The following is a 13,604-nucleotide window of genomic DNA, read 5'->3' as shown; positions in this document are numbered from 1 at the left end:
TCAGTCAGCAGTTATGCGTATTCAGAGCTGCCTTACTTTTTCTGGTGTTCCAGCCATGCCAGCTCAGCCTTGGTCTTCTCTTTGAGAGCCTTCTCCCGGAGCCGGAGGAGTGAGGACTGATGAGCTGCCCTCATTTCTTCCTCTTTCATGTACTGTCTTACCATCTCCATGGTAAACTTAGAGAAACTGTCTTGCCCCCCTGAGAACGGCATGCTTAGCTCCTAGAAGGAAAGATACAGTTGGCACAAAACCACAGAAATGCCATGGCTTTTTTACAATTACAAAGTGCATGCCTGTGTGTGCACATACACAGATAAATAAAAATAGATGTAGGAAGGGAAGCTGTTTTTAATCTGAGCTTTGTGTAGACCAGCTATCTTTGCCCTGTGTGACAGCTTTGGGAGGTCCCCACGCTGGGAGAGAGATGAAGCATCCTCTTTTATTTCCTAGCTGTGTGTTAGCATAGTTGGAGGACTTAATCCACTTTTAAAACCTACCTCAAAAAGTCACTCCTCCTAAGCTACAAGGTAGAGGCCTGGATAGATTGTTTAATAAGTCATCACACTTGTACAACAGTGACATACAGCATGATTCACACATCTCTCTGTTTTGAGATGCTTAGAGAACCACAGGGAGGAAAAGAACCCTCAACTCAGCAAACACAGCTAAGAACAGCTCACTTGAAGCTTATCAGCTTAACCATGTCAGCTCAGTTAATTTAACTTAAAACATCTACCTTGATAGATGACAGAGCTGTTTTGTCTGGGGACACTTCCTCATCAGAATCATCACGAGTGCCCCGCTTCTTCTCCAGATTATTTCTGCGATGACTCTCAGAGGGCAGCAAAGACCGAAAAGATTTTTCTTCAATCTCATCCTCTGTCATGGACTCATCAAATTTCAGGGAATACTCTGTTGCAACAGAAGCGGAATCTGAGGGAGAAATCAGGGAAGCTGCTTTCCACTCAGTTTTGCACCACAAATGCAATCTTAGTCTGTCTCATCTCACTAATGTTAGGGGGGTCAGAAAGACAGATAGGAGATAACTAATGTAGAAAAATGTGTGTTTAGGAAAGAGTGATTTTGAGTTAGAAGACATCTATTATTCAGCTTTGAGAGACCTAACAGATTTTTGTACACAGGTATAAACATATCTGGAGTTGCTGAAACATTTGGTGTTGTACCTGTAGGTTCAGCACATGAGCATGTGGCTAAGCTAACACAGCAGAATCTCAAAGGTTCCCATCTCACTGTGCCATTCTGTTACCTCTTAAGGCACTACAATTCACCTGGGGCTCAGCTTTCTTCACGCACTTCCCCTCATTTATTTCAGAAATTAATTCTGAAACCGCACCTCCCCCTCCCTCCCTCCCTCCCTCCCCCATCTTCAGACCCATCACACACCAGCAGCAGAGCAAACCTTTTTCATCTGGCAGGGACAAAACACTGTCACTGGGCAAGGAATCATCTGCAGCAGTGTGAGCCTGCTCTTCAATACTGCTGGCTGTCTTCTCACGACGGGAAAGCTTCATCTCATTCTCCTTAGAAGATGGAACTGAAGGGCTCTCCTGGCGGCTGCTGGTACTACTGCGTTATCCAGAGATTATGTTTTTAAAAATACTTGGCACATTTCAAAATACTTATGTTACATTACTGCTGTACACACCACGATTAACATCACAACAATAAACAACACACAGAGGGTTTGAGTTTGGCTTTAAAATGCAGTTTGGCTATTTTTAAATTCCAAGTTTCATCAAACTACTGATTGTTGGTTTTATTCTAGCTTAAAATCCATGTGATCAGAAGGTATGCACATCCTTTACCTGGCAATGAGCAGTAATGATAAACAAATGCAAACAAATCTTCTTCCAGATTTTAGAAGAATGGGTAAGTTAGAAATTCTGTTTTAGAGAGGACAACATTTTTCCAGTTCAAGATCAGAGAAGGGCTGTGAGAAACTTCAGGGCACCTAACTATATCAGGTAAGTGAACAGGACACAAAAAGCTTCTTACCTCTGATCATGAACCTTTGATCTTGAGGACTCAGAGTAACTATCAAACATTGGTGAGTATGTCTGTTTGGAGTCACCTGTCTCCTCTTTACCTTGTGATATGGCAGTAGACTCACATTTCCTGGAAATGAGAAGCATTTGGGGTCAATCTGCATTGTCTTAAACATAGGAGTAATACAGTTTTCATGAGTTTTCATCAGTTTACTAGAAGTAGTAACAGCCAGAATTTCTGAAAAGATTTCCTAAAGCTTAAACTAGGTTAAATCATCCCACAAAAATTTAGATCATCTTTTTCTACTCTTTTTTTATGTAGAGTTTCACAGAACCAGTTAATGTCACCTTTGGTGTGTGTACGCTATTAAGGGCATAAAGATGGACTCCCAAGTTCATCTTAAATGCTCACTCATTATGACATCTTAACATTTTCTGCAAAAATAGGTGAAGCAAAACCTAACAAATCCCACTTCCCCACTCCCAAGATATGAAACATTAAGCCAAACCTGTTTGTATCAGCTCGGGCCCTCAGCTGCTTCATGAACTCTGAGTGGTGCTGCCGCTGGTGGTCAAACAAGGCAGAGCTGGGAGCAGCCAGGGCACTGACAGTGTCCTGTGCTGACTCTGTCACCTGAGTACAGTAAAAACATGGCAATACAGTCAGTTTATCAGCATCAAAATGCTTCTGCAAGGGAGAATAATCATTCTGGCAGCCAATTTAGTGATTTATAACAACTGTGTAAGCTGTGAGGTTACAATGGTTTGTAACAACACATGTCACTTCTGGTGGTAAAGGTGCATACTGCTCTGTGAATGCATATTCCTCCATACTCCATTCCTTTACACATAATAAATTACAGTGTACGTTCAAAAATATTCCCAGCACATTGGTTAAAGATGTTTCCACTGCTGCATTACAGTTAAAACAAATGGCTGTTCAAGTGAGTACCTGGAGTCACTTGTGAACAGAGATGGAAAAGCTACTCTGCTGACCCAGCATCAGTGACCAGGTCATCCCCATCAGCCTCTCAACCAGCACCTCTCATGCTCAGACTTCAAACTCCAATCAAAACTTGATGAGGTTAAAACCCTACACCAAATAAAAGCTGTCTTCTCTGCTTCGTCTCTGTTGTTTCTTAACTGGTTTCTACTCAGTTTAGCTCTGAAAACTACAAATGTGTCCTTGTCTTTATCCAAGACTTCACTACCTACTCTCAATGACCAATACGCTGCATCTATTTGAGGTGTCTGAGCTTTTCTCCTCCTTTAACCCATTTTTGTCTACTCAAAAATTACTGAAACTTCACATATTTGGCAGAGCCCAGAACAAGTACATCAGTATTATTCTACAATTCCATTACTCATCATAAACCCAGACTTGGTGAGCACCAACATGTGCACAAGCTGTGAAGAAACAGTTCTGTTCACACACATCAACCTTTTGCACTCCATCCCATAATACTGACCCACATCACAGTGATTTCTAAACTGTGATGGACTAAGAGCATTTCTTGGTTACTGTATTACTTATCCATGTTTGAAGCGGCTGCTACATACTGGAAACAAGAAGTAAAAAAACTGATAAACTGATATAAAAACCTGAAAACTAGTAAATATTCTGTATAGCACAAGAAGAACAAAGAGATTCAAAACAAATCTGGAAACTGCAAACTCTGTACCAAGTCAAAAGCTTTGCTGAAGATTCTCCCTTCTCCTTTTTTTATAGATTTTATTTGTTGTTGTTTTACCTTCAGCAGTAAGCAAAATTGTAATTCTCTGCTTTTCTAATTTAATTTGCACATGAAACAGATATAGGATCAATTCTTGATGGAGAGCAACTCTTACAAACTGAAGATGCTGTGTTCACTGTCATCAATCTGTCCTGGAAGAACAAACTTCTTAACAGTTCATTAACTGGAAGATCATAAGAATATGGAACAGGGATTTAAAGCTGCTGATTGACTTCTAAGTAACGATGCCAGAGCAGCTCCTTTGAAGTCCTATCATTTGTCATGTTATGAAAGTGAAGAAGTTGTACCAAGAATGACACCAAACAGAAAATAACTTAAAAGGCAAAAAAGTAGTAAAACAGCTTTTCTCTCTCCCTGGGGCCTCACCTCACGGAGCTGGTGAGTCGCATCTGTAGAGAGCAGTGCAGGTTCTGCCTGTTTGCCCGCAGCCTTGCACAGGGGCTCCTGCCCAGCCTCCTGCCGTGACTGCACCAGCTGCTGCAGTGACTCTGCATGGACCTAGGCAGAACACACAGACAGTTCAGCTCTTCAAAATTGTCTGGCCATAGAAACTACAGATTTATTTCTCAAAATCTGGCAGAAAAAAGTTTGAAGCAGGCCCTTGAGAGTTTCTTTTAGTGTATTAAATCCTTTTGGCACTTTTGTATGTTCACAGTTTCAAATTAAGAATACCTGTAGGCATGGATTTACTGACAACATTTTGCCTCTTACACACTCCATATTTTTAAAGGGCAGTCTTACCTGGGCTGCCTTCTGTCTTGCCTCTTCCATTTGTCTCTGACTTTCCAGAGCTTCTTGTTCAGCCTTGATTTTCCAAAGAGCCAAGTCCCGTTCATGGCGCTGCTGTTGTGCCTACAGATCAGGAAAACAAGTTTTAACCATGCAAGTTCAACATGAAGATGTGATTTGCTTCAGCCACTGGTTGCAACTACCTTCTTAAAGATCTGGATCTACTCTGCTGGGGGTGTCTCTTGTGCTTGAAACAGAATTTTTAACCCACAGACCCTCTTCCTTTTTGAGGCAATGCACATTCCCCATACTCTTCCACCACAATGCAGAAAGGAGTTTAGGAGATCAATGAATTCAACAAACTAGAATAAACAATCTTGTCAACATAAGGAAACTTCAGCCAAAAAATATTGCTTTTGTGGAATAAAACAAATCATCCAGCCCAAACAACTACACTGCATGGCACTGGAACTCAACATCAATCCCAGTAAAGAATCATGCCTTTATCTGAAGAACACAACCAAAATAAGAAACACAACTAAAACAGTGATTCCAGCTAAGAGTATATTAATGGCACATATCCCAGAGTAGTTACTTCCTTGCTGTCAACTTAAAATAAGGAAGATAACAGACGTTCATCCTAAAAAATGGCCATTATCAATGTTCCCCATCATGCCCATTACAATTTCTCTGCACTGCTAACAAAAGCTTAACTTGCCCTAACTTGATAAATTTTTTTGCAAACAAACAATAAAAGAAAAAAAGAGCAAGGTTAAGACAAAGAATTATTTTCCCATTACCTTGAGAATCTGAGCCAAAGAAACACTCTCCTGCTGGGCGAGGGAGATGCCCCGTACCCGCTCCAGGTCCGAGAGCTGCCGCACGGACTCCTCGATAGCGCTCAGGTAGTTCAGCTCTGCTGACAGCCGGTGCTGCAGCCCCGCGGGGGAGAAGCGCATGCACCCTGCAGGGCAACAAACACTGCTCACCCTCACACACCTCAGGCTCCCACAGCAAAAACTCAAGGAAAAATGCTCTAGCTGCTGTGGCACCAGCATGGTTTTTACAAATACTCACCGTTTGCTCCTGCTGCAGACCTGCTGGTTCCCAGGCCCCCGTCAGGGAAGGCCACGTTTGGCTTCAGCCCTGGGGCTGAACCTCCAGAAAAGCCAGCAGGTGACTTGACTCTTTCTGCTGTATTGCCTGCAGAATCCAACTGCAACATTTTCTGGGAGCTAGAAGATGGGGAAGAAGTTGGTGTCTTCTGGGGTCTTCCTTTGTCTGAGAAACTGATAATGAAACAAAAACCAAAAGGAGTTAATAATTTTCCTAATGCAGCCATTTGATAAAATAAAGGAATAATCTTGTTCTTTCATTCCTGCACACAAACAGATCCATGCAAAGGGCACAGTCTGTTCAGTTTGCACAGGCCCAGTCTATCTTCAGGAAATGGCCTCATGAGATGGGTTTTGTCCCTAAATCCCGGTTCAGAGTTAAGTTTCTAGAGCACCCTATTTTTCCCCAATTATTAAGCCTAGTTAGCACATACACAAACACACACATTAATTTTTTTTTAAACATAAACACAGTATCTTCATGTTGTACATGACCAGACAAGCAGTTTCAGTGCCTCCTGTTAGGAGCCTGGCATGAGAAAGTCAGGATGTAATCATCTGCACGTGCATTTTAAAAAGTGAACAATTTACTATCTGCACATGGATGCAACTGATTGTGACAAGCCACTGCCCTGAGTCTTGATCTCTCTCCTAAAATGCAATGGAGACCAAAACTTAACTTGAACAATTCTTAAGATACTATGATAACACTTTTTGAGAAAAGACATTTCTTTTTTAAACAGAGAAAATTATACAGATGCTTCTTAAATTTACTATTTCAATTTTAATAGGTTGAAGAGGGTTAACAATGGCTGTTTAAATCCTTTGGGAAGAGATTCTGCTTTACTTGGCACATCTCAGGAGGTCAAAGGACCTTTCAAACTCAATCCTGGATGCCAGCAACAGTCACCAATAGAAGCCAATACCTCAGAACTGGTCTAAACCAACACAAAAAGAGAGATCATGCAAATTGTTTGATGCTTTTTAGAAAAAAGTGCAGTGAAAACTGAGTGTTTCATAACCATATTCACTGGACAATTAGCAGAAAAACTGCATTTTCAGCTAGACAAAAAGAGGTTGCAACAGAAAACATGTTTGCTTCTTTTTTTAATACACTCTTTTCCAAGGATGGGTTAATCTCTGAAAAGGCATCAACTCACAGAGCTGGACAGGCTTTGTGAGTATTAGCTGAACACAAGTAGAGCCAAAATTGTCTGTGTATTTACTGAAAAAAGAAAAGTGACTGCACAGGTTGAATAAACCTTGACACATTCCTAACTGACCTTTTCTCGAAGAGGGAAACAAAAACTGTATTTCAATGCTTAAGGTACTGAACATGACAGGACACCAGGTTTCATATTTAAAATACAGAGAAGACATGTTTTCTGCATGCACATCCTACTAACATTTGACCATTTCTGTTACTTCCCTTTTGCACATCCAAAGACATGGCTATTACCAAGCATGATTATATTTGCATAAAGTTTCACAACAATCCTGTTACCTCATCAGGGAGTGCCCAGACAAGTTTTCCAGTGTGCTGTCTGTATCTGGGTTCTGCTCATGCTCTTTATTAGACATTCTGCTACTCAATAAGGATTTCTTAGACTGTTGGGATCCCCTCTCCAATTCAGACAGTATTTTATCTTCTTCCACAGAAAAGTGGTGAGAACTTCCATTGAAAGTGTCCAACCCTAAGGAGCAACAGTAGTGTCAAAAGTTTGTTTGGTTCTACATGTGAATACCATACCATCACAAGCCCCAAAACAATGACTTGAGAAGTTTTTCCCTGATATAAGCAGCCTTTGAGTTAGAAGTCTATAGATCCAACAAGCAAGAAATGTAGAATTGGCAATGAATTCTCTTCTGTATGTTGTGTTCACTGCCAAAACAGTCACTCAGCTTTCATTCCAGTACAGTATCAGTTTAAATAAGGAAAATACATATTTGATCCTTTACTACTAATAATCAGAATACAGCCTAGCTTTTGGGGGGAAAGGTAAAGAATTTTGAAAAAATAGGAAGAGAGATAATTTAGAATGCCTAATCCTATTTTGTCATGTTTCTATTGGCTTAAAACCTAGCTTTTTTTAATCCATTGCTTATATACTACAGGTTCACCAAGCCTCAAGTTTCTTCATGCTTTTGTAATGTACAGGTTACCACAGAAACCAATGTATTTATTAATTTGTGCACTGGTGAAAACTAACTGTGATCCAAAGACAAGGCATTTAGAGAAATTTGCTGTCACCTTCACAAACATGGCCATAACTCAGAAGCCTACTTGCATTTTCTCACTACAGAATCTAAGGGTAGTTCCCACACAATATTAAAATTAACTTGTTTATTAGAAGGCTGGTTTAGGAAAGGAAATTTTACAATGCTGTTAACAACCTCTTGCTTATTCAACTTTAAATTACTGTATTTGAAGGTTAGAGAATAACCGGAGTAAAAAAGAATCTAAGGAGGAATCACTGGAGGAATGAATAAATCATTCTATCAGTATTAGATTACAGTTTCCAGATATGTAGTACTGCAATTTTCCTAACAAGAAAAGCCTTAATAAAAAAAGACCCTCCAGAGCCAAGTGTTGCACTTACTTTCCTTTTTCCCCCTCTTTTTGGAGGAAGCAGATGAGCGGGAAGACGCTGCAGACCGGGGTCCAGAGGAGTGCTGAGAACCAAGGGGAGGCTCAAGGGGAGACTTCCTACTGAGAATTTCTTCCTGAATGCTTGAATTACTGCTGCCACCAACACTAGAAAGGAGCACATTGTTGTTGATTAAGGATTTCCAGCTCTCATGTTACACTGTGCACAAGGAAACAACCACATTTTGAATTAGAGACAGGTGACTAAACTGCACTACTCAGCCCATCTAGAAAAGCAATGGTTTTGAGATTAAAAACTATGACAGCTAAGGCATTGGGAAGTTTGGTATGATATTGAACATACTGAAACATGCTTCCAATAATATGGAACACTAAAAGATGGATAACAACTGTCCTCTCCAATCTGAACTCTTAAGAGCTGTTTGACTCCAAACCTGAACAACATAAGAATGACTCAACATGTGACTGCATTTCAGATAATCTCTGGGCATACAGATATCAGCTGCCAGAAATAAGAGCAATTTTCAATAAAGGATTACAAAAGACTTGCAAAAAAGAGATGCCAATGCATCATACATTAAATAATACCAGAAGAAGAAAGAAGTTTTAATCAGAAAGAATAAGAGTCTAGGATCTACAGTCTTCAAATTTTAATCTGAACAAAAGCTTTTCAAAATTCTTACAGACAGTTTATGTATCCATTACTAAGTAAGCACTGACAAATGCTTACTGAAAGCAATTACAGATTTACCACAAAGTTTTGAAGTACTGAAGGCATTTTCAGACTTAAAATAGCTTTTCTATTTTTTCTGAATTACAAGACTACCCAACTGAGCATTATTGCAGCCACACAAGTCAGAGAACTAATTTTCACCAGACTACAAAGGAAAATAATCTTGTCTAAAGCTACCTGTACAGGCTAAAGAACAGCAAAAATTAGACAGGGAATGGGAATACTGGACTCTAGAAGAGGAATACTTGACTCCACCTAAACTCTGTTGGCTGCTCTATTAACTGCAAGGTCCTAAGAAAGTACTTCATCACTTTGACTAGCATAGTACAGCACAGCAGAAAAGATATCCAGTGTATTATGAACCAAATCTTGTATTAACTATTTTCTCTTGAATTCTGCATTTTTATTTTTCTAGGAAGTCTAACACAGGTACCTGAGGTCACGTGAAATCTTCTTGTCTGTTAAAGTGCTGCTTCCCTGTGAGGAGGCAAAGTCATCCTCGTAAGAAGCCACGCTCTCCGGAGGGCTCATGGCAGGGAGCAGAGGGCGCAGAAGGGCAGAGCCTCCGTTCAGCCTTTCTTCAAACACTGAAGTGTGGAGAGAGAGGGGAGAAGACAAAGATTATAACAAACATACATCAATTGGTAATAGGAATTTAAATGCTCTCAACAGTGAGTTACAATGACTTCCTTTCAAACACAAAATCATCAGGAGAACAGCAGTACAGCTATTTTAACACAATGGCAGTTTTAACACAACATAACTAGCACAGTCCTCCTCTTTTGGTAAATTATCAAATTCTTTACTTCATTAACACACTCCAACCAAAACATTCTGGAAGACCACTGTGCTTTAGAGTAGAGCCGTCGTGCGGAAAGTTTCATGCAATCATCTTTAAAGAAAATAATATGGAGGTAAAAAAGAATTGAGAAAAACCACAGGACAAAAATCAACTTCTCAGAAAACACTCCTCCTCAGAATGAGGAGTTCCAGGGTAGAGACAAAGTACTCATAAAAAGAGGAAAAAAAATGTGCAAAAAACGAAAGTAAAAGAGCATGCTGCATGAGACAGTTGTAAATCATGTCTTGCACAGATTCATGTTTGAGACCTCTGAAAGCACATTCCTTAACTGTAAAGTATCAAGTACATGGAGCATAGGACTGGGAAAATTCACAAGAGCTTTGAGAAATGCTTCCATTTTTACCTTTTCCATGAAGTTGGTAATTCTTTGCAAAGATGTTGATGACACTGTGGGGACTTCCCTTTGCCAGTTCGTCCCAGGGCCCCTTGCTGTGTGTATCACTTGTCTGAGTGAAAAGTGGGGAGTACCTCTCAGCTGCTTTCTGAAACTCCTTTATGGGCTCAAAAGCATTTCTTTCCCGAATGCAAAAATCCTTCTCTTTTAATGTCTCCAGCATCTTCAGTGGCAGCTGCTTTTGCTGGCCTCCTTCCTCTTCTGAGAGGTTTTCATCACTCAGGAGAGGCCCTTCACTGATGGAGTCAATGCTGGACTCGTGAGGAGTAACAGCTTTGCTCAGAGGATATGCCTGGTTCTCACGCCCTGGGGAGTCCATCTGCCTCTTGGATAAATGCCCCAGGATCCCTTCATGCCTGTTAGCAGCAGGAGACCTCAATCCAAGGCTGATTACATCAGTAAGAGGTCTGATGGTCTCAGGCAGCTTTTTGAACTCACTAAGGTTGCCTGCCCCAGGAAGGCTGTCATCAAAGGCTGTATGAGACACGCAGGCACCCAACATCCTTTGAATTCTGGCTGAGAAAGTATTTTCATTTTCCTCCCTCACAGGAGGACTCACAGCCTTTGCCCACCGTCCCTCATCCTGGTTTTCTTGCACAAATTCTGAGTTCCACGTGGTACCATAGTTGATACCAGCACCAGCCAACTTTTTGGCTTCAGTTTCAATCCTGCTAGAAAGGGAAGCAGCTGTAGCTTTCAAAGCTTCAAGGCGATCTAATTTGCTCTTATACTGGCTGGCAGAAGGTTTTACCAAGAGGTTTTCCTGTGCAGCAGATGAATTCATGTACAACTGAGGCATCAGGGACCCCACAGGGGCAGAATGGCTCCTCCTGCCCGCCAACATCGCATCACACTCCTTTGACAGAAGGTCCATCTGCTCCAGACTCCAGTGCTGGGAACAAGGGCCTCCACTTGAGCCCAAGAGAGCTTGTGGGTGGGGGAGCTGGACTCTTGGGCTCAACCTGTCTGGCTGTACCCATGGAGGCTCCATCAGATCGCTCCTGAAATGAAAAGCCAACATTTAGTTGATGATTTACACGAGTATTGATGTCTTAGATTAAAGCATTGTTGCCACAGATTTAATTTCAGGACAAAATACTTTTTGGTAGAATCAGAGGGGTGGGGAATAGGACAGTAAACACAAAGTTATTTAGTAAAAAAACCAACAAACCAAACAACACAGCACCTCCCAAATCTGAAATGCCATTGATGGTGTACTCTTTGTTTCAGGGTTTTAACAAGCTGGGGTTTTTCACTGTCAGCAGTCTTTTCCAAAAACTTCCTGGCTCCAAAAGGGAGAAACTTTTTTCCTTATCACCTGCCCATGTCCAGAACACCTCATAAGTTCCCCAAAAAACCCTTATTTTCTAACTATTATGAGGGTCTCTGAATACTTTATGCAGTCCTGTGAGTCTCATCTCTCCTCCACTACTAGTAATTTTATCTTTTCTTTATGATTTTACACTCACAGTATTTACCATATTGTTTATTTCATTCTACACATGGTAGTACATGGCATTCCTTGAACTGTTCCAGAAGAGAAACAGGTCTCATTGCACTTACTAAGTCAAGTACAGATCCTGAAGCAAGTATACATTTAAGAAGCAGACATTCATTATGTAGTTAAAAATGAAGACACTTGCACAACAGGGTTATTAAGGATATCCAAGACACTTCAGGATTTTTAGTTCCTTACACCTAAGTGTTTGGTCAGGCACCTTGACTTGCAGTAAGAAAACTTTGATAATACACTGAACAATTCAAAATTGGGAAAGCTGCATGAAAAGAAAGAGGCAAAGGCTAGTTTCAAGCAGAAGCAGAGGTGTTTGTTACTTCATAGAGAGCAACTAATGGCTGAATCTGAGACAATAGATCAAACAGCAACACTGAGCAAATCAAGTAAGAAAAACCAACAAATACATTCATATGATCTTGCACAATGGCAGAGGAAATAAGACTGTCCCAATATGAAATACATATCCCACTGATGTCAACAAAACATTATCAGCAACCACTATTCACTTTATCTATTTACACACTGGCAAATCAGCCATAGCCAAAATTTTCATATGTTTTCCTGCATCAGCTTCCTCTTTACTGCCAGGAAAACGCTGTAATTGACATAAAGACAATTACTCTCACTGGAACAGGAACTCAAGAGCCAAGAGCTCCTCCCAGAGATGAAAAGCAGGAGCACTTTCCTCTCTCCCCCAAGGCCCCATCTACTCACCTCAGTAGTGGCAGCTGCGGTTCTGAAAGGGACATGTCACTACTGGAAGATGCACTCGGAGGACGCTCTTGAGCCTTGTTTTCTTTGTCAGATTCCCCAGATGGTTGATAACCAGGTCTGGGCTAGAGATCAAGACAACCAGAAAAATGCATTTTCAAAAATGTGTCAGAGTTCAGGAGCTCTTGTTTGATTACAATTGAGAGGGCTAATATGCAGAATTCAGCTTCTCTTTAAAATAGAAAGATGATTTCCAGTCAACTTTCTAGTAGGTCTTGCTGGGCCAAAAAGCAACCACTAGCAAAGAGGCTGTACACTGAAATCACTCTGTTTAAGCAAAGCTACACGTTTTGATTTGTTCTTTTTTCTTAACTGATAACCACCAGAACAGCACAAGTCCCAATCGCCCTAAACAACCTAGCTCCTATTCCTGCAAACAACTGCAAGACCTTAAGTTAGTGAATCAGCTGTACCTGTGTTTCCTGCACCGTAGGCTGCTGAGGTGGCTCTTCTAAAAGTGTTCGTTCCAGCAAGAGTTTGGAATAGGTTTCCTGTAACCGTTTGGCTGCTGAAGGCTCAGGAGGAGGCACATTCTTCACTTTAGTAACAGCCTCCTTCTGCTTTCTGTAGAGCTCTTGGAGCCTTTTGTTCTTCTGTTCTGTTGCCTCCTTTTGTGCTTTCTTCTCTTCATTCTGCTTCTTCTTCCTCTCCTCCTGCTGCCTGATGATGTACTGCCGAACCTCATCGCTGTCATAGTGGCGTTTCTTAGAGATCACCTGAGGCTCCTCACTGGCTGCTACCTTGTCTGGTTTCCTTTTGGTTGGACTGTGGCTCCTCAGAGTTTGAGTTGGCAAAACAGATTTGTGATTCTGCTTTTCCACATCTGTCTCTTGCTTTGTACTCATGGAATCCAACTGCAGGTCATCAAGAATTCCACGTATCTCCACGGGCAGGAAGTCCTTGTTTACAGAAGCATGATCTTCTTGGTTATCACCTGGAAGAGCAGCTTCCAGTTTTCTCAGATTGGTCTCAGACCGAACTTTACTTCTTGACCTTTCAGAACTTCTTGAAGAGCTTTTACGGGTAACATCCAATCTAGAATCAGAACCTGTCCTTCCAATACAGCCTGCTGAAGAATGAGATGTCAAATATGTCAGGTAACAATCAAATTTGGGA

At 41.1% G+C, this 13,604-nt stretch overlaps 1 protein-coding gene across 6 annotated transcripts in view; it reads right to left on the bottom strand.

Moving 5' to 3' along the window:
- CEP350 (centrosomal protein 350) overlaps nt 1-13,604 on the bottom strand; it is a 71,922-nt gene that overhangs the window by 33,258 nt on the left and 25,060 nt on the right. For 3 of the 6 annotated variants that reach the window (XM_030953052.1, XM_030953051.1, XM_030953057.1), the window contains exons 10-24: nt 12,902-13,557; nt 12,432-12,553; nt 10,151-11,202; nt 9,379-9,532; nt 8,205-8,359; nt 7,109-7,298; nt 5,567-5,778; nt 5,290-5,453; nt 4,502-4,612; nt 4,127-4,258; nt 2,516-2,640; nt 2,017-2,136; nt 1,421-1,587; nt 737-933; nt 37-221 (exon numbers count right to left, since the gene is read on the bottom strand). In XM_030953052.1, the coding sequence (XP_030808912.1) occupies nt 37-221; nt 737-933; nt 1,421-1,587; nt 2,017-2,136; nt 2,516-2,640; nt 4,127-4,258; nt 4,502-4,612; nt 5,290-5,453; nt 5,567-5,778; nt 7,109-7,298; nt 8,205-8,359; nt 9,379-9,532; nt 10,151-11,202; nt 12,432-12,553; nt 12,902-13,557 (3,742 nt within the window). The remainder of the gene's footprint in view (nt 1-36; nt 222-736; nt 934-1,420; nt 1,588-2,016; nt 2,137-2,515; nt 2,641-4,126; nt 4,259-4,501; nt 4,613-5,289; nt 5,454-5,566; nt 5,779-7,108; nt 7,299-8,204; nt 8,360-9,378; nt 9,533-10,150; nt 11,203-12,431; nt 12,554-12,901; nt 13,558-13,604) is intronic. The other 3 variants (XM_030953056.1, XM_030953055.1, XM_030953054.1) reach the window with 3 other exon arrangements.

The sequence above is a fragment of the Camarhynchus parvulus genome, chromosome 8, assembly GCF_901933205.1.
Source record: "Camarhynchus parvulus chromosome 8, STF_HiC, whole genome shotgun sequence".
NCBI lineage: Eukaryota > Metazoa > Chordata > Aves > Passeriformes > Thraupidae > Camarhynchus > Camarhynchus parvulus.
This window is presented reverse-complemented; position numbering and strand designations above follow the sequence as displayed.